At 39.8% G+C, this 26,736-nt stretch overlaps 1 protein-coding gene and 1 long non-coding RNA gene across 2 annotated transcripts in view; one reads left to right on the top strand and one right to left on the bottom strand.

Annotated features, from left to right (window-relative positions):
- LOC109036479 (uncharacterized) overlaps positions 1 to 26,736 on the bottom strand; it is a 117,100-nt gene that overhangs the window by 63,027 nt on the left and 27,337 nt on the right. The window lies entirely within an intron of this gene.
- LOC109036476 (sodium/potassium/calcium exchanger Nckx30C) overlaps positions 1 to 26,736 on the top strand; it is a 173,337-nt gene that overhangs the window by 137,367 nt on the left and 9,234 nt on the right. Inside the window, exons 5-7 of the mRNA XM_019050716.2 lie at positions 11,882 to 12,026; positions 14,342 to 14,457; positions 22,061 to 22,197. Coding sequence (XP_018906261.2) covers positions 11,882 to 12,026; positions 14,342 to 14,457; positions 22,061 to 22,197 — 398 coding nt within the window. The remainder of the gene's footprint in view (positions 1 to 11,881; positions 12,027 to 14,341; positions 14,458 to 22,060; positions 22,198 to 26,736) is intronic.

Raw genomic sequence — 26,736 nt, 5'->3', positions numbered from 1 at the left:
TGATCGATCCATTTTAGGTGATGCAGCCAGCTTCTATAAAAATCGATTGTTTTACATTGAATTGAAGTGAATGGGCGAAACTTCAGTGTTGCCAACGAGCAAGTGTTGCCACTGGTGGAGACAGAAGGATAAAATAGTGCTGGCAACATGCGAGCTAATTTACTATTACTGCAACTGACATAGCGAGAGCGTGGTTGTTTGATTCGAGGATACACTTAGCATGCGAATGCACTAATTATCGTCTAAGTGTCTCATGGTCCCCAACGCTCTCTAAATATCTCTGCGAATGCTCATTACGCGGATAAGAAATGTTTTTTACATGCAAAGGACCACTTAACGAGTGAATACCCTCATTTTCCAAAAAAACATCACATTTGAACCACTCAGAGACTTACTGTTAATAGCACTAGCAGCGTAATTTCGGTAACCATTTTTTTCGGAAAGAGGCGGTCTTGTTCATTCAAGAATTTTCTCAGTTTGGCTCAATATTTCTGAAAGTTTTAATGGGCCTGTTGCATGCAAGAGGTACAGCCTTGCGAATAGACTTTTTAGAGGGTAAATGACACGAAAATTACGATGGTCACATTAAAAAAGTCTGAAATACACTCCTTACTGCGCAATTTGCGTTGCTAGGAACGCGCTTTTTCAAATTTCCCGCGTTTGGGGGCAGTTTTTTAACGGAAACAATTAACGGCAACTCGCGGCTATTTCCGATCAACTAAAACTGACAACATAACCTAAAAATCGGAGCTCGTGATATCGTGAAATGAAATGTAGGAGGATTGCGTCGGATATTTAAAAGTTGATCGATTTGGTTACCGCATAAAGCGTATATGGACCACTATAAGAGATCACGTTGGGTTTGTAAACAAACTGAAGGAAAAAATAACAACAACAACAACGACTCGGCATCTTCCGGAAATCACCGAGCCCGCCGTTTGCTCGTTTCCGGTGATTAGAAAACTGCCCCCACACGCGGGAAATTTGAAAAAGCGCGTTCCTAACAAATTGCGCAGTAAGGAGTGTATTTCAAACTTTTTTAATGTGACCATCGTAATTTTCGTGTCATTTAACCTCTTAAAAGTCTATTCGCGCGGCTGTATCTCTTGCATGCACCAGGCCCATTGAAAATATCCAGCCCGTCAATTTAATAGAAAATTATCAGAGTATACTTGGAAAAAACATCTTATTGCTGAGCCTTAACAGTTGAGATCAAATGAAGCCAGCTAATAAGGCAGTAGTGCTGAACCCTTCAAACTTTAGAGTCCAGCCCCGCAGACTGTAGGTCTCAGCACTGGTGCCTTATTAGCTGGCTACATTTGATCTTAAATGTTAGGGATCAGCACTAAGATGTTTTTTCCGTGTAAGTTAGTATTCAAACTGGAAAATTTCTTTGTTCAGGCAAAGATCTGGCACATCGCGTAGCTACAGGAATTAGGACACAGCTTTCACGAGACTACACAACACACACTGTAAATAAATCAGTCATTCGGATGATTTCTGAGTAATACGTATTGCTCGACATGATTTTTGCACAATGAAACTTTTATTGTGAGGCTTTCTCTTGATTCTAAAATCAACGCTCTTACAGCTTTATGTTCCATGAAAATTCGTTTCCTTGAGCGCGTAGCTACTGTAAGTTTCCTGCATTTTGACAAAAAAAATTATTTTCAATGAGTTGTTATATTTTTTCGAGTCAAGAAATTATTTGTTTGAAACTGCGACAAAAATCCATCATCAGGAAGAAGATTAATCTTCAATTGACTGAAGCATTTCTTTTCTTTGGGCAATTGATTCTCAACAGAAGTTTTGATCTGAGACGCAGAACATATTTTCATTGATATTCAAAAGTATTTAATTTGTTGTCATTCCATAATTGGTCAGAATTTTTCTACCTACCTGATTTACTTTTATCGCACTAATTAAATCCTTTTGAAGATTTTTATACTCTTAGGGTGTGTCTTTATAACCCACAACGCGTGATCAAGACCTCTCTGCACTTTCAATTAACACTCTCCGGTTTCTTTCGCAATTTGTTTGATTTATGAAATTGTGAAGTTGGAAAGATCTGCGCAGCTCCGTAAATAATGTCTTGGGTACCGGAAAAACCTCTCCACGTAATGAAAAATATGCTAATGAGAGCCGTTTTCATTCTGTTCTAATGCAGGAAAGTGCATCCAACTATATCTCTGCCGTACTGAAAAAAAAGCGCCGATCTTCATAGGATATTTCATCAGAGATACGCGTTTCTCAATAGAACAGGTTAGGGTTTGCTCAAAGCAAACCGAAAAAGGGTAGATGTTCATAACTTGCTGAATAAACTGCACTTCATTACGGGCTTCGAAAAGCCTTCAGAGACGTTATTTGGTTTTCAGAGATTTCAGCTCGATTCCTTTTTTTAAGCCGGTTTCCCCCACCTAAGACGTGTTTTAAATGTAAGACTTCTTCTTTAACTCCGGAACAACTTTTCCTTCAGGTCGACAAACCGCGAGTAACCCAGTGTGGTGAGCTTAAAAAAGTTAACTTTCGGTCACTGGTGGGTTTTTAATAACCGTACACTTCCCTCCGCTTTGAACTTTATTTGTTTCTAAGGGATAGGTTGAGAGTTTCCCTCGGGTCTCTCTTTTTTCTCCTTTTAACCTTCAAAAAGAGGTGTTATTTTGGGAACTGAAGCACGTGCCGTGCCTTAATATATCGACCACTCTGAACCCGTATCATCGACCTCTGTTTTTACTCTTGCAAACCCCTGAGGAAAATTCCGCTAGAATCTTTAACTCTAACCCGTATGTTCACGATCTTACTCTCCCTTTTTTCGACACACTGACTTAGAGTTACTTGAATCGAAATAAAAGGCTTCTTTGTCGCGTCGCGCAATTCGATGAGATAGTTTGTCAAACTGAATTGTTGCTAAATGGACGACTTAAAACACCAATCCTTTCTCATCACAATCAGTTTCGATGGTAATAGCGGGTTCGAAATGAAATAGCGTTCTCTTAAAACTATTGCTTTCAATCTGCAAATGTGAAATTCCTAATACCTAATTATAAAAAAGTTTAATAAAATTTAAAACATTGCTAAGTCATGCCTCAAGAGAGAAACTGTTATTATAACTAATCATCATCAAATCCACAGTTTTCTTGTGAGGGAGGGTGCGTGAGTGTGTGTATGGTGTGTGTGTGTCGCGCGATGAATCGCCGACGAATTAAGAATCTTGTTTTGGATTTTATGCATGCTATTATTTTTATTAGCCTGACAAATCTTTTGTTATGATTGGCGATTCATGTGTGCACGGTGCTTGAGAACTTTACATACATGGCTGTGCCCTAGTTGTTGGTAGTAGAGGGAGAAGAATTACGATTGCGGGAAACTGACGGATTTGCACGAACAATTTTTGTGATAGCAATTGGAAAAAATTCCTCTGTACTCTGGAATAGTTAAGTGGACAATCTCACATTTGAGCTGTATTTTGAAATTCAGAACTACAATTCTAGCTCATCTGTAGAATCACTTATGTACATGGGGGAACAAGTATCACTTACGTCATTTTTAAAATGCACTTAAAATAGTAGTTTCTTATTGGAGAATTTGGTGCATTTCAAAACCGAAGAATTTTTTCATCAGAATGGTGTGATGCATCGAATTATCTATGCCAATTTTTCAGTTTTGAAAACAATTAAAAAACGAGTCACCCTGTCATATCTGCGGAAAATCGGTCATTGTGAGGTCCGCACAATACCTTTTTACTTTAATGAATCCATCTATGTACCGACCGGATTCTATATCGTCATCTTTTTCCTCCTAGCACTCGTCTCGAATTTTTCCATACCTATCTTTATACAAGTCCATCCGCAGTTCAACCGGAAATAACAAGAGAGCTTATTGGAGTGGAATTATCTTCATGTTGGACACTGTCGTCAGAATTCTACAATATTTGCATTAACAGGAGGATGATCAAAAGTTCTTTAATGAAAATACACATCAAGCCTAAAGTCGCCGTCGCCAAATTATCTTTCATATTTAACTTCGAACGTAAAAACAACAAAAATTACACATAAAGATGTTGTGGGTAAAATTCTTATAACTCTCGGCAATTTCATGAAAAGTCACGAGGCATGTTAAAAAAAGAGAAAAAAGACATAAAACGAAATTTTGCAATGACGGAACGGATGACGGTTCATTCAAATTTAGAAATAACACAATTTATTGAAGTGAATGTAAAAGATTGTAATACGGTGTGTCAAATCACCTCATAGCTCGTCGTTATTTTTTCCGTGCGGCAGCGCTGTAAGAGTGAGGCTTCCTCCGCGATGTGAAACTGAGCATAAGAATCCTAAGACTCTTCTCGCCCCTTCAATTCCTGTGATACAACTCGCGAGGCGTGGGAGCATCCGTTGAGGTATTAAAAATTTACCAGGCGCGTCTCTTCAACATTCTACGTTGAGAGGAGTGCGGTGTCACTATCGCCGCAAGCACGAATGTGGGTTCTATTCATTCGTTCATGTTCCTTGCCTCCCGCGGGTTCCCGGTCTTTATTCCGCCGCGCAAAGGCACAAAACACGGATACGCGGCCGGGTTTCATTGTAGTTATGCTGTTTTGGAGTAGCGGGGGAGTATTGATGTCCGGGGTCGGTTACGATTCCATGCGTTCTTTGTTATGACCTCGGGGTTTCTCCTTTTCTTCTCATTTTGAATGTGCACTAAAAGATCTCCTCTCGTTCCCACGTGTGGAACTGAAGATAAAAGGTGGGGTGCGCCGTGCGCGGTAAGTTCAGAGATTTGGAGGGCTTTTAATGAAAAAGACAAAGATTAAAGAAAGAACTGAAAACGTGACTGATTAAAGAAAAAATAAATGAAACAAGGACGTCATAATGTTGTATTACTGATAATTAAAAACGGAATTTATGAAAACAAGAATGATCAGGATACATTCTGAAATAATTGAATAATTAAGAAGGGAGGCAAAGATTCAGGATGCACCCCAAATTACTTGAGTGATCAAAAACGGAGGGAAAGCGACAGAATCTTGATTAAACGAGTAATGGAATGATTTAAAACAATGAGAAAAAGTATAGTTTCAATTACAATTTTTTTTTTTGGGGGGGGGAGGGGGTCAGAATTGAGTAAAAACAAGAAACTTGGACAGCTTGAACCAATTGAACCAAATGAGTATCGAGTATTAAACTCATTTGCTAACATCAACTAGAAATTGAATTCCATTTTCATGCACAAAACTAACTTTTTGGCTTACTTTAGACACAAGATGTGACAAGTTACCTTACATTAGGGTGCCCCACTTTGAAAGTCACCTCCGAATTTTGATGATGGTACCTTCTAAATCGTTGACCCCACTCTTATAAAAATAAGATTGCACTAAAGAAAAAAATTCTAAAAAATGTTTTAAGGGTTGCGCACGGCCAAAAACCAGCCCCCAGAAAAGGGCAAATTGCACAATTTTGCCCAATTTCGTAAGATACTGTGCAACACCTCTGTTGTGAAATAGTTGTTTGAGGCGCTGTGGCTCGCCCCGGCGCGGCGGGGGATCATACATTATAATTTCCTTTAATACATATTTTTTGTCCATCAATTTAAATGAGAATAATCCATGCATAGTGTAAAACATTTCAAAATGATGAGTTGAAAAACGCTGACTCCGCGAGTTTAAATATTAAAGCCTAACACAGAGCGGAGCAAGCGTGCTGCCAGCGCGAGACGCGCACTGGCGCCTACAAACCTGAGGGGATACTTCAAGCATTGCGCAGTGCGTGAAGTATCCCCTTAGGTTTGTAGGCGCCAGTGCGCGTCTCGAGCTGGCAGCACGATGCTCCGCACTGAATTAGGTTTTAACATTTCAATTCGCGTAGTCAGCGTTTGTCAACTCGTGATTTTGAAACGTTTGCACACTAAGCATGGATTATTCTCATTTAAATTGATGAACAAAAAATATGTATTAAAGGAAATTATACTGTGTGTTTTGTAATTATTAAGGTGGATCGGTGTCAAGTTTAATGATTTCCAAAGCACTTTAATTTTTTCATTTATATTTAGTGCTTTTACTGTGCTGCAGCGTGGTACATAGATAGATGCCTAGTAAAAACGACCGTGAAAAATCATTTTCAAAAAATCGTAAACAATAAAATAATACTTAGGAAACCTTTTCAGATATTTTTTTAGCAAAATTCTCCCCCAAAAAACTTTTACTAAAACGAGTTTTTAACATTTCTATCAAACATTTCAAAAGTCTCAAAACTACAGTATATATTTTAAAAGTTTTCTGGCACTTCATTGATTATCCTCTAGAATTTTACCTGTTCAATAATTTCCTGTACTACATACTCCAAAAAAATTTGCGACATAATATAATTTTTAACAGTGACTTAAGGATTATCTAAATGAAATTTATAGATATATTTTTTTTTCTTTTTTTTTGTTTTTAAATGTCTCCATTAGGGATGTTTCTTTTATGAGCCACAGAAAGTATTCCTCACTTGCGTAACCAGGTCAATTGATATTTTGATAGGAATTTGCGGGCTTTGCGAACGATGTGACACCGCAGCTCTCAATACTAGCGAGCTGGTGGCATTCCAGTCTGTTAATTGATGATCCTATTCTATCGCATCAAGCCATAACCGCCTAACAGCAAATGATTTCGTCGGAGTTGAGTGGTTTTTGTACGGCAGGGCAGTTTGGTTATCCGAGGACGAGGGTTAAGGAGGGTCGTTCTGGCCTCGTGGCTCGGTTGGCACAAAATCAAAAACAAAAGCAATTAACCGCCACCAAGAGCAAGAATCCTCACGCGCATTCTCGCGCAACGACGCCAATTTTCACGTCAAAATCGGCTGATAAACAGATAAGAGCTGAGTCAAAACAAGGTTGAATCGAGAGACTATATTTGAAGTTTTTATTTATCCATCATTAATCAATAAGAATACACTAAAAAAAGTCTCTTGGATCCAGAGTCCAGATTCTTAAAACATGTGACAAAAACGAGTTACTCCTGATTCAATCAGATTCTTGCTAGAATCGAAAGGAAACTCTCTTAAATAAAAAAGCTTGGCTCTCGCTGCGAGCAAAAAGCCGATTGGGTCAAGAGTATTTTTTTCTTGTCAAATTTTTCAAGAATCTGAACTCTGGATCCAAGACACGTTTTTTCTAGTGCAAGGCGGGAATATGTTGATGCGTTTTATTACTTTCTCGACATATCGAAAAAAACTGGAAAAATATAGGTTCCCGAGGAGACGATTCCGTAAAACAGTTCAAGCAAAAGAATACAGAAATTTAAAAAAAAAATAACTTCTTTTGGCGAAAATCCTGCTAAAAACGATCATGTTAGTACCATGTTGAGATCATGTTGTTACCAACATGGTCTTTTTCGAACCATGTTGGCACCATTGTTGGTAAGCGAGACGCTGTACCACATTGACGCCAAAATGGCATCGACATGGTACCAACTCGGTCTTCACTTTGTCCCATGTTACAAACTGATAGCGTATCGACGCACGAGCCGTTTAAACAGAAAGTTAGTAAAGTATCCAACGTGCATTACATTTCAATATAAAACTGAAAGTCTCAATACAGAGGGAAAAAAACTCGTTTGCGCACAATTTTTCCTCAAAGAGATATGCTGTTTGGCGCAACACTAGTTACGATCATTCAGAAAGGCAACATTGTACCATGTTAGTGCTAGGTTATTTACCGTTAGAAAATTTGATTAATTTGGCACCCCGTTGGTACCATGTTGATAATGTGATAAAAGTGTGTTAGCATCAAAATGATACCATGTTTCACTCACCAACGTGGTCATTTTTAGCGGGGAATCGTAGATCGAGGAAGTATTCTGGCATGCTAAGAAAGAACACCATATGAGCCTTCAGACATTGCCAAACTTCCTTCGACTAACTGTGAATTTTTGGAGTTTTGGAGTATTTTCCCTTCAATTATTATGGATTTGTTTTCGTGATTTGATCTTTAGTGTCTGAAAATTTCGATGAAAAATGCTCATAACCATCCTCAAAAATTGATCTTCTCTGAAAGTAAATTTGACAACATTTGAATTTTATACGGCGTTCTTCCTCTGCACGGCAGTATTTTGGCATACCGCGGGACACCCTGTACACGAGATAATTGGTAATTCTTGAAATTCGGCATTACTGTTCATACTCAACTCCCCCTTGCTCCCGTGATTGCTAATCGATTCAGGTCCTGCTCAACCGACCTGTTCTCACGCTCTACTTCGTTTCGGCAATAGATTCGATCCTCCGTCGTTGCCAAATTGCACACATACATCAGAAGAGTCTATCCACACTGTAGTAATGAGGAAAAACGACTTGTGCACATTCTAGCGTTGCCAAATTCCTTCTGATGTGACACGAATGCTCTAGAAATTCAAGGAATATTTTCTCTTGAAACTTGTGGATTTTTTTTTTTTTCGAAATTTAATCGTATGCTCTCTAAAATGTTAAGAAAAAATATTCACAACTTTTCTCTAGAATACATTTTTTATCGAAGGGAATTTGAGAATATTTGAATGTTCCTATACGGCGTTTTCTCCTAACATGGCAGAATAGATCCCTACTGCGGGTAGGCTATTTCAAATAAATCATCTCGAGATATCTATTTTCTGGCGGAAGTAATCTTAAGCTAATCTGACATGGATTTTTGGGAGAAATTTTTTAAATAAACGTATTTTTGTCAAAATTTGGTTCCAATTCTGAAAGCAGCGACGACATCGACGTTACTTCAGAGATTTATCTGTTGCCTTTTAGGCCCCGCAAAGGGTACCTACACCGCTATTCGCCCCCATGCATGATTGAAATCAGGAAGAACGGATTCTACATTCTGATTTGACGGTAAAATTAAGCACTTGAATAAACTGAACCAAATCTCATAAGCTTCTCTTAAAATTAGTGTTTCATAAAAGACCCTCAAGTCTGATCTCTACGTGGGTGGGTTTCAAATTTTGAAATTTCAACAAAGATTTGTGATTTTGTTATGGGGAAGCCAGTGCTATGGATTGAAAAATGAAGATGAACTTAGAATAAATGTTTCATTCAAAGTTTCTGGTCCAAGCTTTTCGGCCTTGGCCATCGTCAGGACTTTTTCACAGAAAATAACAGTCCAATACTATCCATGAATTTGAATTGACGTAAAATTAGTATGAAAGAAGCTTGCCAATTTGTGGTGGTCTTATCTCTTAATATAACCAGTTGTATCTCCCATCACTTGATCATCATTACATGTTTCATCTCGTGTTCAAGTTCATTTTTATTTTTTCATCCTTAGTGCTGGATGCTCCTTGAAAGAATTACAGACACAAGGGGGGAAAACGGAAAACAAGGCTAAAAATACAACACTAAAAACCCGAGACGTTCAACTCAAAACTTGGTTTCTCTCGGATTTCGGCCACCACCATTTGGCAGGTTTTTTCCTCGAATTTTTTTAATTTTTAATTTATTTTCCGACTGGAAATGACTCGATTTTGAGTCGAAAGGTCTCGTGTTTTTAGTGTTGTATTTTTAGCCTTGTTTCCCGTTTTCCCCCCTTGTTTGTTTTAATGTCAAGCAATTACTTAAAGTGCTACAACCAAAATATGTTGTACAACAAACATTAAAAAAAAAAAAAATTGTTTCAGAGACAATCGATTTGATTTACTAAAATCGTTTCTTTTTTTCTCGTAAAGCGCTACTCCGCAGAGGCTACTAAGCTCTCGAAAATAAGATAGACATCCCTCTTGATGGGATCCGTATCACTGCCAGTCAGATAAAATAAAAATTTTAATCCTCAAAGGATACGTGTTCGCGTTGAGCCGCTCCGGGTGTAGTAATCCGTGTAAGTGACGTATAGGACCGCGAGGGATTCCTCACACGCCCCCACGCTCCCCTCCGTCCCCTTCTTCCCCCCTCCGCCTCCCTCCATCCCTTAACCTCCCCCCCCCCTCTCTCTCTGCGACCCGCACGACGACTTGCCAACTTTTGGAGCCGAAAGCGACGGTACGGTACCGCTGCGAGGAGACGAAGTTGTGGTGAGTTGTAAATGCGACTTGCTGCTCTTTGAACCGCACGCCGTTTACGTTAACGACAAATAGTAAGGAAGTTAGTATTCTCGAGCACGAACGCTGGATCTTAGTAGGCCCGAGGCTCACCGCTGTTCGAGAGTGAGACTTCAGGTTAAGAGCGGAATCTCTCGGTGACAAAAACCTCCGAGATTCTGAATGAGCTGTTTCGCCGGAGGAAGCTTTTTCCGCACTCGGCGCTTGTAAATAGGGAAAAGTTTCGGGGTTTTAATCCAATTCACGGTTTCTCATGATCTGCATTGCTCGAGTTGACGAATCGTGCTGAGGTGGTTGAATACAACACTGCCGTTCTGGGGGATGACGGCTTATCGACGGCTAAGGAACAAAACGCCTAACTGACAATTTTATAACGAAAATGAGTTAGCGACTTTGACGTATTCTAAAGTATATAAAACGCAAGCTGGTGTTAATAGTTTTTTTTCTAATTGGCCATCAAAGCGCTGTAAAGATGTCATAATGGATAAAAAAAATTGCAAATCAAATGTCGTAAGTACAAAAATAGTTTTTTTTTTTTTTTTTTTTTTTTTTTTTTTATTCTTCAAGTACATGTTACAACCACCTACTAGGTGTAAATTAACTTTTTTTTACAAATAAGGTAACTTAGAAATTGACTACGTCTAATTTTTGTTTTTAGCTTTAACTTCCGTAACCCATACTCGCGTGAAATCCAGACTACACTCATACTTCTTAACTGTTACATAGATTAAAAGAAAATAAAGAAATCAAAATAATAAAAATAAATGAGCATGATAAAGAACCTTAATTAAGTAAAAAGTGGGTTACAATTGCTTTCATGCGTTTTCCATGTCGGCAGTTGCAGCTCTAATAACTAGATTATGAGAGATCTACTTTGTTGTAACAAAAATAGTAAAGCTTTTTTCTTCGCCCTGTAAAATTGTCAATTTGCCGGTAGGTAGTATTGTTCCTTAGCCATTGACATGAAACTTCCTTTTATAAATTTCTTTTGCAAAATACGAATTTTCAGGAAATCCTGAGAATATTTTGCCTCCAATTTTACATTTAATTTTTTTCGCAATTAGATCTAAATTATCTGAAATTTTTGAGGCAAAATGTTCATAACTCTCCTTAAAAAAGAACATTTTATAGGTGGAAATTTGGCAACTCTCGAAGGTCAATACAGCGTCTTCTCTTGGCACAGCAGTGCAATTAATATAGTAAAAAAGGACATATCGAATTTTTTTTCTTTTTAATAAGCCATAAACGTAAATTACAGAGGAAAAAGAAAAAAATAACATTTCGTATAATTCAAAGCAGAAACGTTTTAAGGTCGATTCTACCACATCTGGATAAATTTAACCCCTTGTCAAAGCAAAACTTGTGACTCTATTTTTGGGAATTTTAATGCTTGACCAGGGCTTCTGCCCAACTTATCAATATTACTGGGTATAGTCAAACATTTCGTGCAAAAAAATCAATCATCACACGTTCAAAAGTTTTTGGGTTTTTGGGACTCTTTTCGAACTGTCCTTGGGGTTAAGCCGCGCCGGTGTGAAATAGGGCAAGACGTCAAGGGAGTTGAGTTCGTCTTTTGATACAACTATTACAACTCTGAAGTAACGCACGGTGGCATCTTTCTCATTTGAAGGCGTTTTTTGTGCCGTTGACTCAAGCACTTCACTTTTCGGGTAATCTTCGTTGCTCTTATATGCTAATACGCTGCGGTTGTGTTCATTTCAAGACTTCCTAGGTTTTTGAAGGTACTTTTGTTAAATTAAAGCGATTATAGGCACAAGTACATATCCTTATAAAACCATAATAACTGACGCATGATTTCTCTCTTGTGTGTTCCAGCCTGAGGATGAGCCAGATGAGGCGAGTAATGAGCCGCTGGACATAGGATGGCCTGATACAACGAGAAAAAGACTCACTTATGTCCTAGTGGCACCCATAGTCTTCCCGCTCTGGTTGACGCTACCTGATACCAGAACGCCTAGAGGTTTGCTGCTATATTTCATTGAAGAAACACTACACTAGAAAAAAAAACACATTGGATGTAGAGTCCAGACTCTTGAAAGCATTGACAAGAAAAAGGACTCTTGATTCAATCAGCTTTAAGCTTAAATCAAAAGGAAATCCGCTCAAATTAAGAGGCTTGGTTCTTGATTTAATCTTAAATCTGATTCAATCAAGAGTATTTTTTCTTGTCGATGTTTTTAAGAGTCTGGATTCTAGATCCAATGTGCTTTTTTCCAATGTAAGTCACCACAAAGTATCAATACTGTGCGTCATTTTGGACGAAAAATAAATCGGACGATCCTTTACAATTTGGAACTACAATTTATCGTTACTCGGTAAAAACACTTATATGCTTAGGGGAACCAATGGCATATTCGTTGTTTTTTAACTGAGGCTGTAATTGTAGTTCCTAATTTTGCAAATGTAGTCCACTTCAGCATCAGGTTTTAGAAATTTCATCAGGAATCAAATTCAACAAAAAAGCACCGAGTTTGAACCGAAAAAAAGAGGTTTCAAGTTTTAATTCTCCATAAGGCTCCATGATCAGGGCAATACATAACGACTATTTTTACGTTCATGGTATTTTTTCTCAACTTCAAATTTTTGATAGGACAAAATTTACTAACTAGTCGAATTCTAAACTATTCCAAACTCATTTTTCTCTTTTTTCAAAATGCACCTTGGCGCATTGTGTTAAACCTGGTATATTTTATAGTTGCTAGGTTTTTAAAAGACCCTCCCTTTGGTATTCCAACTATTGTATAGCTTTATATATTTGGAGACTTAGCATCTCATTATATAGATAACAATATTAATTTCATTTTGTTGGCAAATGAGCTAGACCAAACGAATTTTATACACACCAGGCAAATGTTTACCCTCGCATGTGATGGACAATGCATACCATTGTAGGTCTAACAGAATTCCCTCATTGGAATTTAACATTGGCAGCAGTAGAACTTTCGACATTAAAGCCAATAATATCCGCTCAAAAAGCATGAACCAACGACCGAATCAACAACCAAGCATTACAATAACGTATTTCTGCCAAACAGAACTATGTGCATGAAGACATAAGCCCTGAGATCCTTATGGATACATGCATAACAGGGCTCAGGTCATAATGCACATAGTTCCGTTGGGCAGAAATACGTCCACCTATGCCTCCTTTCTCGCAGTTTGCATGTCATGTTATAACTGGGTTATGAACCGTAGACCTCGCTGCCGATCTGAATATTATGTCAACGACTAACAGCCAACGAAGGTGGTAGGGTGCAATAGAATATATTATTGTTTCTTATTGGTTTATTTGGCATGGGGACACCTTGCTGTAGACTATGTTGTGACAACTTGCTCTGAGGTAACATGATTTTCGAGGACTCTGCATGGTCAAAAAGTGAAATTTAGTAATGAATGCATAAATTGAAATGTAAATTAGAGTACCTGTATAGGGAGAGTAGCGACAGATCTGAAACTCCGAAAGTCCATCAGGCCTTCACCGATGCCTCCGCGAATAAAGTTAGGGCCCAAAAGGGCAGCCAACCTATGAATTTCGAATGTCCAGAGCGATTTACAAATACAATTGTTACAAACCGTTGTTTAGAAAGAATGTATTTGGTTTACATTTGCATAAATTTACTTATTTTTGCGAAAGAACGCTCATTTATGTACATGCTTAGCCATCTTGGTTAGAATTGAAATCTGTAGGCTGGCAGTGAAATTTTGTGTGTTAGAAGTTGCTCTGAAGGGTGGCTGCACTTTTGGGCCCTAAGCCCTCCATGAACCGATCTGTCGACGCTACTCTCCCTATACAGGTACTCTAATGTAAATAAGCCCTGGCAAATTGTGAGAGTTAAGATAATTCCATGTATTAAAAAAAGTAAAATTTAAAAAAAAAAATAAAAAATAAATAAATAAATAACAACCGCCATCTTCAAAGGGACGATTCTAAGACGTATCATATTAAGGAGCGGGGCATAAACATTTGCAAAATAAATTATAGAGGGCGTAAACTTTTCTACACCCAAATTCTCTGCGCCCTTCTTGAATTTTTTCACAGTTAGTGTGTGGACAGAAAAGACGATTTCAGTTTAAAAAAAAATCGCTCAACAAAAATTTGAGATTTTCCCTTGGTATTATATTACTGAATGCCAAAGATGATTGTATTTTCGGGGACAGTTCCCAAATTTTTTGAGCATCTAATGTGTGAAATACAATTTCCAATACTGCTTCGGTTTTACCCATTTTCCCGATAGCTGAGAGCCCTCAAATCATTTTCTCTGTATGCTGTTCCAGGTAAAAAATTTTTTGTCATCACATTTGCCGGCAGTATATTGTGGATTGCGGCATACTCATACTTGATGGTGTGGTGGGCGAATGTCGCCGGCGACACCATTAGCATCCCTCCAGAGGTGAGCTCACTTCCCATTTTTTTGTCCCAGTTCCAAACTTTCCTTGTATCTTTCATGAGGCCAGTGTTGCCACACCGCTCTCGGTTTGTGCGTCGACGCTGCATCATACTTCGAGGTTCGCCATCTCGTCACCCTCCGGCGAAAATATCTCAAGCGCCATACGACGCACAGTGAATCGAGTCAATAGGAAAGGTCGGACAAAATTGGAAACTCTAAAAGCTTTTAACCTCGAGTTAAGAGCATAGTAACCTACGGGTGTGAGGTATGGCCGATGAAACAGCGGACCCGGGAGGTTTTAGAGGCAACGGAGATGGGCTTCTGGCGTAGATCCGCTGGTATTTCCAGAAAGGATCGCGTCAGGAATGAGACGGTACGGGAGATCATGGATGCCAAGCAGACCATCGTGCATGATATTATAACAAAACAGCTCATTTGGTATGGTCATGTCCAGAGAATGGCAGGAGACAGGTTGCCGAAGAAGGTCCTTGACTGGGTTCCTCCTGGGAGAAGACGCAGAGGGCGCCCAATAAAAGGTTAGAGGGAAGGGATTGAAGCGGAAATGTTAAGGTGCTCAATCCCCCAAGATTTGTGGTTTGAAAGAGAGCAGTGGAGGTTAGGAGTCGTAGAGCGCAAGGGAGTGCTGTAAAGCGACTTATATGTATGTATGTATGTATGTATGTGTAAAAGCTTTTAACTCTGTTACGAGTAATACAACAATTTGAGATTTTAAAAGTAGTCATCGGTTTCCTCGCGAAATTTCCTTCTAAAAAGCACCCCTCAAAATGCTGAATGTGACGAAATAAACATCAAAATTCGGAGTTTTAGTCAAAAATGACATGTCCAACCTCTCTGATTGACTCGATCTACTGTGTGATGGTTAAGAATTTCTACCGCCATTTTATTGAGCACAGATAAATTTTTGGTTGAAACTGTTTGAAAATTTTACTAAATTTTATCGACAGCACAAGGAAAATTTATTGAAATTTTCGGATAGCTTGATGGAACAATTTCTCTGTAAAAAAATAAAACGGCGGTGGAAATTTTTAAACGTCACATGGCGCTTGTGATACTTCGGCTGGAAAGTCTCGGTGTCATTCTTTACCATATTTCAGCTTAAAGAAGCTCCGGCATGTTATTTTAATAGTTGTTTTTTCAAATGTCTTATTCAGCAAATCCATTGCAGATCAATTTTTTTAAATTTTTCGGCTACACAATTCACAACATTCGATGAGCCCGCAGTCTTCAAATGTTTAAATTCAAAAATCATCAATCAGAAATTCAATAAGCCCAGCGTTATCTACGAATATTCATTTTAAGGACAATGGTTTAATTGCATTTTAAGTTTTATTTGTAAATATACCAAGAATCTTTTGCCCTACAGTAAGTTCACATACCCCAGACCGGCGCTAGGGTTGCATTCGTGGTACCTTGGTAATGCCAAAAAATTACTCTTTTTTACAAAAATACATTTCTTTATATTTGCGTGTGGTGAATTATGAGTGAAATTTGGCAACCTCTAAGAATTAATCGTAATAGGTTTTACGTAAATGAATCACTTTTTTCTGACGAAGCGAATTTAAAGGTCATGTTTTTTTTGGGGTGGTGCGAAAGCCTGAAGCATCATTTTCAGGGTGAAAGATTAAAAAAATTAGAAAAGGGAGGATGATTTTGCAAAGAATTCGATCATCATGAGGCCACCCTTTCTTGATAAGTAGCGTCAGAAAAATATAATTTCTTCCTACCGACATAATTTAAAGTCAGAAAATGTTTAATTGAATCATGTAACTAGAAATGGATTCCCGAATGTGTTTATAAATTATTCATTTTTTTGGTCTTGACGTATCATTGAATCGGGACGTATTTTTGGCCCAATGTGAAATTTGCACTGCCATAATTCAACGGCGTTCGTAACAACAAATTGTACACTGTTAACACCGTGGGATCATCACTTTCCGCCTTTAAACTCGATGTAAAACAGGGCGAGACGGCAGGTGAGTTGGGTTTGTCTGATGATACAACTATTTTAACTCTCAAGTAACGCACGGGGGCATCCTTCTCATTTAAAGGCGTTTTTTGTGCCGTTGACTCAAGCACTTCACTTTTCGGGCAATCTTCGTTGCCCTTGTGTGCTAATAAGCTACGATTGTGTTCATTTCAAGACTGCCTAGGTTTTTTGAAAGTACTTTTGTTAAATTAAAGGGCTTATTAGAATCGCCGTTGTACGAGTCAATATTTGGTGTGTTTGTGCAAGAATAAGCCGCTTTTTCGCCCTGCACATTTCCTCAAGATTTCGTTAGATTGACACTAGATTTTGCATGCATGACAATTTGATGCCAAGAATTATTGGAAAAAAATGCATCATAATTATTTTCCAAATTTTAAAAACAACAGTCATCTCAATTTCAAATTTTTCTCAACTAAACGATGTAAATGCAAAAAAAAATTAGCGATATTTCAAAGAGCATAACTGTTTCGGATTTAATGAAATCAGCACCACCAGGAAGAAAGCTTACATCTTACCTCCCAAATCTCAGTAGCGGCTGGTTCAACTTCCCGTCAAAAGCTCGAGTCAATGGCTCTCAAAACGCCTGCAAATAGGAAAGATACTGCCGTGAGTTACATGAGAGTTAAAATAGTTGTATCAAAGGACGAACCCAACTCGCATATCGTCTTACCCTGTTTCACATAGTGTTTAATGGCGAAAAGCGATGGTACTCTGGCGATCATGGTATTTACAAGCTGTAGTTTGCGCGAGTGAGAAACTTGAACATACTTTAAAGAAATTACACTACATGGGATATAGAAAAAATAATATAAACGAATAAATACTGCATCGCAACTCAAAGGATTGAAAGGAGTCTATTGAAAAAAATACGTCAGTTCTCAGTAACAAGCTGAAGGTATTAATGAGTTTTAACATTTGGCAACTTTATATTTATTTTAAAATTATATAATAATACATCACAGTATTAATTTAGGAAAGTCTCTCAAATGTTTTTTGCCGAAAGTTTACAATTTTGGGTGGTTAATTTCCTGAAAATTTACCCTCTCACTGGGGCAATGTAAGGCAAAAAAAGAAAAACCCGACAGAAGTGAAACGGTTTCGCTGCATTTCATCCCTCAATATGCACATGGTAGTTCACACCGCTCACCGTGAAAAATTCAACGTGCGTATAACCTGCTACATAATTAAACGAATTATTCGCGAGGGCTCGGCACGGACATCGGCTTTCTATTCGGAGCTCCGAATGAATTATTCAGGCGGTCGAAATGAAAAACACGGGTATTCGGGAAATAAGAGGCACCGGGAAAGATTATAAGGACTCCCGAAGGGCTAATTTAGATAAGGTCGAGTCAGCATGGCTACGGTAAGTTCTGACTTTGAGGCCGGCCCGCCCCTCCCCCTCCCCGCGGCATCGCCGTGCAGAGGTGGAGAATAAAGAATAGTGCTGGGGCTAACTGGGCGCAAACGGTCTGCTCATAAATAGGATTCTTCTTCGTATGGATCCTTCAAAGCAGCGTTGCCAGTTCGCACAGATAAAATCGATCGTGCTTTCGAAAGATGCCTGCGGTCTCCGCCGAAACTGCAACGCCGATTTCGGATAAAATATGCATCCATTGCATTGCATTACATGAGAAAATTGGAAAACTCTCCGCAAAATGGACGTTTTTAAGTAGGCACATAAATGTTTCTGACTTCGAGTTGCTTTGTAGGAGGGTGTGATTATTTTTTTTTTTGTTCTCTAGGCGCCCTAAAAGAGTGCATGGAGACTCTACCAAAGTCTGAGATCTAAAATATTACCAATTTTAACGATTAAGCTTGGGAAATCTGGTGCTCCTGTTAAATTAATCCATTACCCTACACTTGAAATTGTAACAACCCCTCATGCATAAGTGATATCATAACGCGTTAAGGCATTTGATTGTTAGAGTAGATATACGTTTAGGTTAGATTAGATGTAAATGCAGATTGTATAAATTATTTTCTACGTCCAGATAGTGCTAAATAAGACAAGAAAGAGTTGCTAGTCCGTCGAAAGAGTCAGGTGTCAAAATTAGTGTTCTTTAACCCACAGTTATCAGTCTCTAATTAATAACATGCGAAATGCTTCACTTTCATAATATAAAGTTGGCTCTTCAAAAAAATAAAACGAGAGTAAACATTTTGAAACTCCGCTATGAAGATCCGTGATTTTTGCTCTCAAGCCATCGATATTTTGATTATTCATACGAATAATGAGATACACGAAACAATCAATGGCTCAAATAAAGGCAACTATGTGTCTCATTTTGCGCCGTTGCAGGCTTCCCGTTAACTTGTTTCATAATTTAAAAAATTGAGCGACGTTCACTCTTAAAAATATTCGTGATTTTCTCTATCTAATCGAGAAATATTATGAGTTTTCTCTATCTAATCGAGAAATATTATGAGAGAAACTCAATCAATGAAGTTGACTCGTTTTCTGAAGTGGCGTGGCGTGTTTTGACGCGTGGCGTGATATATCGATTGATCTGCCATTGAAACCTATGGTAAAGTATCGATTGAGAGGGTGTTCGCAGGGAACACCTTAATAATCGATTCTTTATCACGGATTCAAATGCGGAAATTTCGATAATCGACCATTCACGTTTTCTGTAGAGAGAATAAAAAAGGGACGATTTTGCAACACCGCAATCGTAGTACGCGGTTTCCAAACTACGTCATCGAATAGGCGATAATCATGGTCTTAACTTTAAGAGGATTTTCTGAGCTTGGGAGAGGATTCATTACCAAAAGCAGGGGAAAATTGAATGGTTAAATCGCAAAGTTCAGAGCCATAGAGGAGCTTTTAGCTTTAATTTTTAGCTTTGAGCTAGGACGTCCCATTTGACAACGGCACGAATGAATGGAGAAGTTCGTGACAGGGTGGGGAATCGAGGGGGCAAAAGGGTTCCGGCTCCCACCCACCATCTCAAGCGGACCAAGAGATTATTTTAATTTTTCATCGTCCTCATTATCCTCACGCCGTTGATAGCTCCGATGGCTAGAAAGCTGCGCAAAAAGAGAGGGAAAATTTTGTTTACTGGCTCAGGGATAAAAAGGAGGGAAAGAAGGAACTTGGTTTAGGAATGTACCAGCGTTTCCAGATCCCCCTTGAACATGCATTTACTGCTGCATGGTCCTCGAATTGTGGTTTAAAATATTTTACTAACCGACAAGTCGCTCTTATAGCGCTTCTGTGCGCTCTGCGACACCCAACCGCCACTGATCGCGATCCTGCCAGAGCTCCTCCGGCAAATCGGATCTCCTCATTTCCTGCCTTATTCCCTCAATCCACGATTTGGCAGGGCGTCCTCTACGCTTTCTGCCAGGGGGCAATCTGCTTTCTTTAATATCTTTTTCATTTTGAAAATATGGGGGAATTTGAGGTCAAAAAGTGCGTGAGAGGAGCAATAACGGAAGATAAAACTGATACCTAACTAACAACTTTCTTCTCCAGCAGAACCCTCTGGTTTTATTCTTCTCTGCCCTTTCTTGTTTCCTCCTCCTTTGGCGCATACGTTCGAATTTGTTCGATAGTTTCGAAATCAAAAAAAAAAAAAGATCAGCGTGCCAAAATCGATTCGATCTTTAAAAATATATCAATGCACGATTCTCAATCAGTTGTCATAGATCGTGCATAATTCCTTTCGTGCGCTTCTTACTTACAATAAAATCTCTGTAAGAGAATGGTAATCAGGTTGAACACGAGGTAATGACACGCCTTATCAACACATTGTGTTGGAGTTCACTGCTTGTTTTTCCTCTTTTCTCGTTTCTCTCTCTCTATTTTTCTATTCGTTATTTTTTCTCTCTCCTTTCGTTTCTTCTCTTTCTGCTTCACGGCAGCACTTTAAAGGATATATTCACTTATACCGATTTCAGCAGACAAGACAAAGATCTTTACGGAATGCGGACTTACTTTATTGTAAAATCGATAGAAGTTTCCTTATACATATAATATTGCACCAAAAAAAGTCTGTCTCTTCTAGTCAACGGTCCCTACTCAGATATTGCATGAGGATTTGTGCCGAGTTCTTCATGATGATCAAGGAGATCTTTTGTCTCCTCGCAAGCCAAGAGGATAAGACAGACTAATAACCAAGAGCGGCGAAGCGTCCAAACACTCTTCAACAGTCTCGCATCATCACTAGAAAAGAGTGTAGGAGGGCTGAAAAAGTCACTTTTCAGCTTCGTTTTTCTCGATATTTACAGAGAGAAAGTTCGATTTTAAAAGCTGTCAAAGTTACCATAGGGCACATCAAATCAGAAGAAAAACTGTGGCCGGCGCCGAATTTCTTCGCATTCCATGCGTGCCTGCCTCTTCGGACACATTAGGTCTTCACATCATCCGATCCAAACAGCGATTTCCTAATGCAAGCACATTCAGAATACGCCCCCGGGGCTGGGAACTGGAAACAAGGGGGTAAGGAACAGGAAGTAAAAATTCAACTTCCGCGCCCGGAACATTACTGTTCAATCGTCCCTGTGACGTAACGACAGACAAATTACGCGCGCGGCACTTTGCCCGAACGCTTTGTGACGGCGATTCCGAGCAGGGCTGCCGGATCGTGCCCTAAAATCACAATTCCCGACTCCCGTTGAACGTACCACGTCCCGCGTGAAAAAATCCGCAAATTCGACACCGATGTTTCTGAGCTTGTCATCGTTTGCAACGCCGTCCCCCCCCCCCCTCCCGACTGTCAGCCAGGATTGTTCCCTTCTCGATGACTCGCGTTCCTTGTAATTTGTAACTTGCATCGCACTGCATTAATCTTCCCCGACTGAACCCCCCCCCCCCCGCCCCCCTTGCAACCCCCCCCCCCCCGCGGGCGGCCTCGGACGGTAATTTTAATGCTTCCACGTTCTTGATGACTTCCATTGCGGAGGGATTAACGACACGTAGATCCGTGGCGTTGTTTCTGGGGCCCCTGTTTGAATGGTTGAAGGCTTGGGTGAAATTTTTATGAGACGAGAGAACCTTGGAATGATCGTATTCCGTGAATGGGTCGGATGAGCTGCGGTCTCAGAATCGTGTTTTGATGCTTGATCCTTGTCGATCGGCTAAAAATATAAGATCTGTCAAAACAGCAACTTCCTACGTTGAATATTAACCGAGATCTCGTCACCTTCCGGCCGAAGTATCGGAAGCGCCACGCGACGTTTAAAAATTTCCATTGCCATTTTATTTTTGTACGGAGAAATTTGTCAACGAGGCTGTCCAAAAATTTCACTGAATTTTCTTTGTATTGCCGATAAAATTCAGTGAAATTTTCATACAGCTTTAGCCAAAACGTTCTCTGTAAAAAATAAAATAAAAAAAATAAATGGAAATTTTTAAACATCGCATGGCGCTTGTGATACTTTGGACAGGGGGTGACGATATCGTGCTTTACAAAATTGGGTTTGTGACGTCATCCACCGCGGTAGTGACACCCTTGGTTTCCACCACCTCGCTCTCTTAGATGCTTGTCTAAACCTTAATAGGCAAACGAGTTCATACTATCCGCCGCAGCCACCCCTTATTCTCGCACTTCGATTTTTAACGAATATATTCCAAAATATGTATTTGACTTGTTACAGGTGATGGGGTTGACGTTCCTGGCAGCAGGTACTTCCATTCCTGACCTCATCACGAGTGTTATAGTCGCGCGGAAAGGATTCGGTGACATGGCTGTGTCCTCGTCCGTCGGCAGTAACATTTTTGACGTCACTGTTGGGTAAGTCATCTTTAATCGAAGGCTAGTTTAATATTTTTCTTTGTAAAGAAAACCGGTTTGAAGCTTCAAAATAATAGTTTATTCGCTGCAATTTGGTTAACTCGTAGATGCTCAAGCCGGGTCAAACTGATCCGAGGCTCCCTGAAAACACTTACCCCGAGGGTTGTGTGGAGCCGGCGCATTCGAGTTTTCATAAATATTTCTAAAAATACATCATAAAAAAAGAATCAGGCATCCAATTGAAAAAATGGGGAAAAATCGGAAGACAACATAGCCGAAGGTTGGAGAGACGTATTCGGGCCTCGTTTTATTTCATTTTTTCCCCGAATCTAATAGACACCTCATTGGCAGCGTAAAAGCGAAGCATTGCATGTTCACGCCTCGCGCCATCGCGCCTTCAATTTTGCAGACGCAAGACGGACATCCATCAAGCACGAATAGTTGTATCTCTGCGCCGTCATCAACGCGCGTCCTTATCATTGATACCACTCCAAAAACTATCACGATCGACGCATTTTATCCATCGACGGAGGAGGGGGGAGGGGTAAAAAGAGGAGGAAAAGGAGAAAGAGAGATAAAAGAAGAAAGAGAGATAAAAGAAGAAAGAGAGATAAAAGAAGAAAGAGAGATAAAAGAAGAAAGAGAGATAAAAGAAGAAAGAGAGATAAAAGAAGAAAGAGAGATAAAAGAAGAAAGAGAGATAAAAGAAGAAAGAGAGATAAAAGAAGAAAGAGAGATAAAAGAAGAAAGAGAGATGAAAGAAGAAAGAGAGATAAAAGAAGAAAGAGAGATAAAAGGAGAAAGAGAGATAAAAGAAGAAAGAGAAGGAAAGGAAACGGATGACGATAAAAAAGAATAGAAAAACTAGAGATGCGAAAAGGAGGAAAGCAAGGAAGAGGAGAGGAAGAAAATGAGGATGAAGAAAAAGAAGATGTATTTGCATGCGTGATAAAATTAATAGGTCATACGTTGCTTTTAAAATGAGCAAAAAATATTGGTTTCTAGTCGCACAATATAGTCCCAGCTAAAATTACCTTTTTTATTAAATTATGTCATTCTATCCTCAACCACAAGGGTCGACATGTAAGGCCTGTAACCAACTTGCGCGCAATAATTGATCGATTGGACGCATTTCTGTCAAACGGAACTATGTGCATTATGATGTGAGCCAGCCCTGTTATGCATGTATTCTTATGGATTTAAAGGTTCATGTCTTATTACACATATTTCCGTTTCATAGAAATATGTCCAATTGAAACACAACTCCGACAAGAATAAATCACGGCTAATACGCAGCAGCTCTGGGGCTGACTCAGCGCCGCGAGAAATTCTCGATCAAGCCTTATCCCGCGCGAGTGAAGTTTGAAATTTCGTATGAGTCTCGCATTTTTCTCCCGGCGATAGGTATCGTTTAGGAAAACGACAAACGCCATCTATCATCATTTATCTTGGACAGCCACCGCGGCGCACCTCGAGACGTTCAAATGCGGATGCGGAAGCGACATCTTACGGGGTCGCCCGAAGGTGCCAAACTGGCGTCTGGAGGAGAAGTTTTATTGCTAAGTGTCAGTGTCGATTTTGCGAGCTGGCAACACTTTTTTTCCTCCGTTTCAATCCATTGAAAATCTCGATTTCGGGCGAGACAAACTGCCGCACCAAGAATCGATTGTTTTACATACATTTAAATAGAGGCCCGCAGGTGCCAAACTGGCGTCTGGAGTAGAAGTTTTATTGCTCAGTGTCGATTTTGCAAGCTGGCAACGCTTTTTTTCCTCCGTTTAAATCCATTGAAAATCTCGATTTCGGGCGAGGCAAACTGCCTCGCCAAGAATCGATTGTTTTACATACATTTAAATGGAGGCCCGCAGGTGCCAAACTGGCGTCTGGAGTAGAAGTTTTATTGCTCAGTGTCGATTTTGCAAGCTGGCAACGCTTTTTTTCCTTCGTTTAAATCCATTGAAAATCTCGATTTCGGGCGATACAAACTGCCTCACCAAGAATCGATTGTTTTACATACATTTGAACGAAGGAAAAACGGTGTTGCCAACTTGCAAGAATCACCACCGCTCAGTGTTACAAACTACATTTTGAAGCCTTGTCCGAGCACTGATAACGGCAGCACGGACAAGGGATCGCGTCAGGGCAGGGGAAACGCGTTATTCAGCGGCGTGGCCTGCTTTGCGATATATCGATTGATCTGCCATTTAAACCTATGGAAAAGATCGATAGACAGTGTGTTCGCAGCGAACACCTTAATAATGGAGTTTTTATAATAGCTTCAAATGAAGAACTATCGAAAGTCGATCACTCACGCCACGCCACCGGCGTTATTAAAATTGTGACCGCGACGAGAGGGACATTTCCGAATGTCAGCTTGGCGTTCCCAAAGACGGAAGTATGGGTGAAAGCTAAAAATCTGCAAATTTCAATGGTTTTTTTGCTCTGATGTCGCCCAAAAAATTCGTTAAAAGTTCCTCAAATTTTTTTAACAAAGGTTCGTGTGTGGGTTCCTGATAGTTTCTTCAATTCATCTCTCCTCTGTTTCTGCAGTTTCTTCCAAATCTAATACTGTATCATCGTTTGTAATCTCGCCACACGTAGTGCGGCCGCCAGTTAGCGCGGAACGCGTGTGAGCGCCTTCAAGACTGCGGGAATACTTCACGCATTGCGCCAAACAATGCGGTCGCCGCGCGCCGGTCGGTGCGGAGCGCATATTAGCGCCTAAAAGACTGTGCGAATACTTCACGCATTGCGCGCCAAACACAGCGCGGTTACCGCTTGGCGTGAAACGCGTATGGGCAATTGGACGGTTCAATCGGAATAAGCCGAGTTACGGCAGATAGTCCCTGCTTCTCTCACGGGTTTCACTTTTTAAGCAGAGAACTAAGCATCAATGAAATCTGTTAACTTTTTATACAGGGACCTAAGCATCACTGAAACTTGAAATTTTGTAAGTATATTCTTCGTATTCTAGGGTAAAGTTATAGAAATGTTAACGTCTTCAAGTCGTTTAGTTCTCAATTTTAAAAAGCTAAAACACGAGAGAAAATTAGGTAAAGCGTGAATGTAATTTTAGACTGAACCCGTTCATTCAATCATACATATAAGCCCTTGCCTCCGCGAGACGTTTTCATGAGATTTTTCGCATGCAGGAAAAGATTGGCTGCTCTTCTTGGCTCTAAGAGCTCCATATTTTGACACAGTGATCTAGAAGCAAAGTGGGTACTCGCATCCCTCTCCTCACGGCAGAGAACGATAGAATCTCTCGGCCAGCCAATGAGAGTCTCGGACTAGTCGCAAAGGGGCGCGATATGGACTAGTTCCGTCGTGCAGAGTATGATAGAAGAATATGAATATCTTGCAGTCGAAAGAACTTCAGATTCTCCCGCTATTTGAGAGCTTCACTTCAAGCTCGATTATTTCATCGAGGGAAATTAATATTCAGTTGCAACTTTTAGAACACAAAGCTGTTAGCAGCATTTCATCAAGCTGTTAATACATTCCATCCACAAAAGCTTTTCATTTCTACCCTCACGAAAAGACTTTTGCGTAGAAAAACGTGATTTCCCCATAAAAATACGTGGCAATTTGAATTCCCGCGACGTACGAGGTACGATCTGCGGCTATATTGTGCGAGTACCCACTTCGCTTCTAGATCCCTATTTCGACATGACTGTGCTCTCCCAGAGGTACTCTGATGAAAACAAGACCCTAAATGGCCAGATACACTTGCGTGCTACATCAGAGTGGCAAAATTCCATGAAAAATAAAACCTTGAAATTCCACGTAAAATATTTCATGAAATTTCAGAAATTCATGAAACATATTGAAAAATACCGGTTCCTTTTCATGTCCCGCAAAAATTAAAAATTGTGACTCTCTTTCATTTTTGTGTGTTTGAGTGCGGGTTGCATACTCTAGCCTCTGAGAAATATGAAATATTTCACAGCCTCGTGAAATTTCATGAAATATTTCATTGAAATTTCCAATCTTTCATTTCTTTCTTACGTTTCATGCCACCCTGTGCTAGATGCGCGTCTTGACACGAAAAGTAGGACCGAATCCTACTTTGAGCGAGTTACGGGTGGCGCGTTGGAACCTATTGGCTAGAGTACCTATTTTGAAAGAGTATGGCCACTGGGCCCCATGGAGAGGCTTAGGACCCAAAAATGGCGGTGCTTTGTTTTGGTTTTTGTGGATGGGAGGGGGGTCATTGCCAACTTTTGACGGTTTTCACCAACCGCACTTGCTGCCAACCTTACTGCATCTAAGATAATTTTTCTCAAAAATTGCACACGATTAGCCTTAAAAATATGTAAACAAGTCGCCATAGTGCATTTGGGTAAATGTCTCGTTACGATAAGCAAAGAAAACTGCATTTTGAGTCATTTTGCATTACATTAATTTATGGCGTCTGCCATGTTTGGGTCCTAAGGGCTCCATTCAGCCTAAGATGGCTGAGCCAATCAGAGGTGGTAACACCAGTGGCCATACTCTCTCAATGTAGGTATTCTATAATTGGCTACGGAGATTGCCGAA

The sequence above is a fragment of the Bemisia tabaci genome, chromosome 6 (assembly GCF_918797505.1).
Source record: "Bemisia tabaci chromosome 6, PGI_BMITA_v3".
Classification (NCBI taxonomy): Eukaryota; Metazoa; Arthropoda; class Insecta; order Hemiptera; family Aleyrodidae; genus Bemisia; species Bemisia tabaci.
This window is presented reverse-complemented; position numbering and strand designations above follow the sequence as displayed.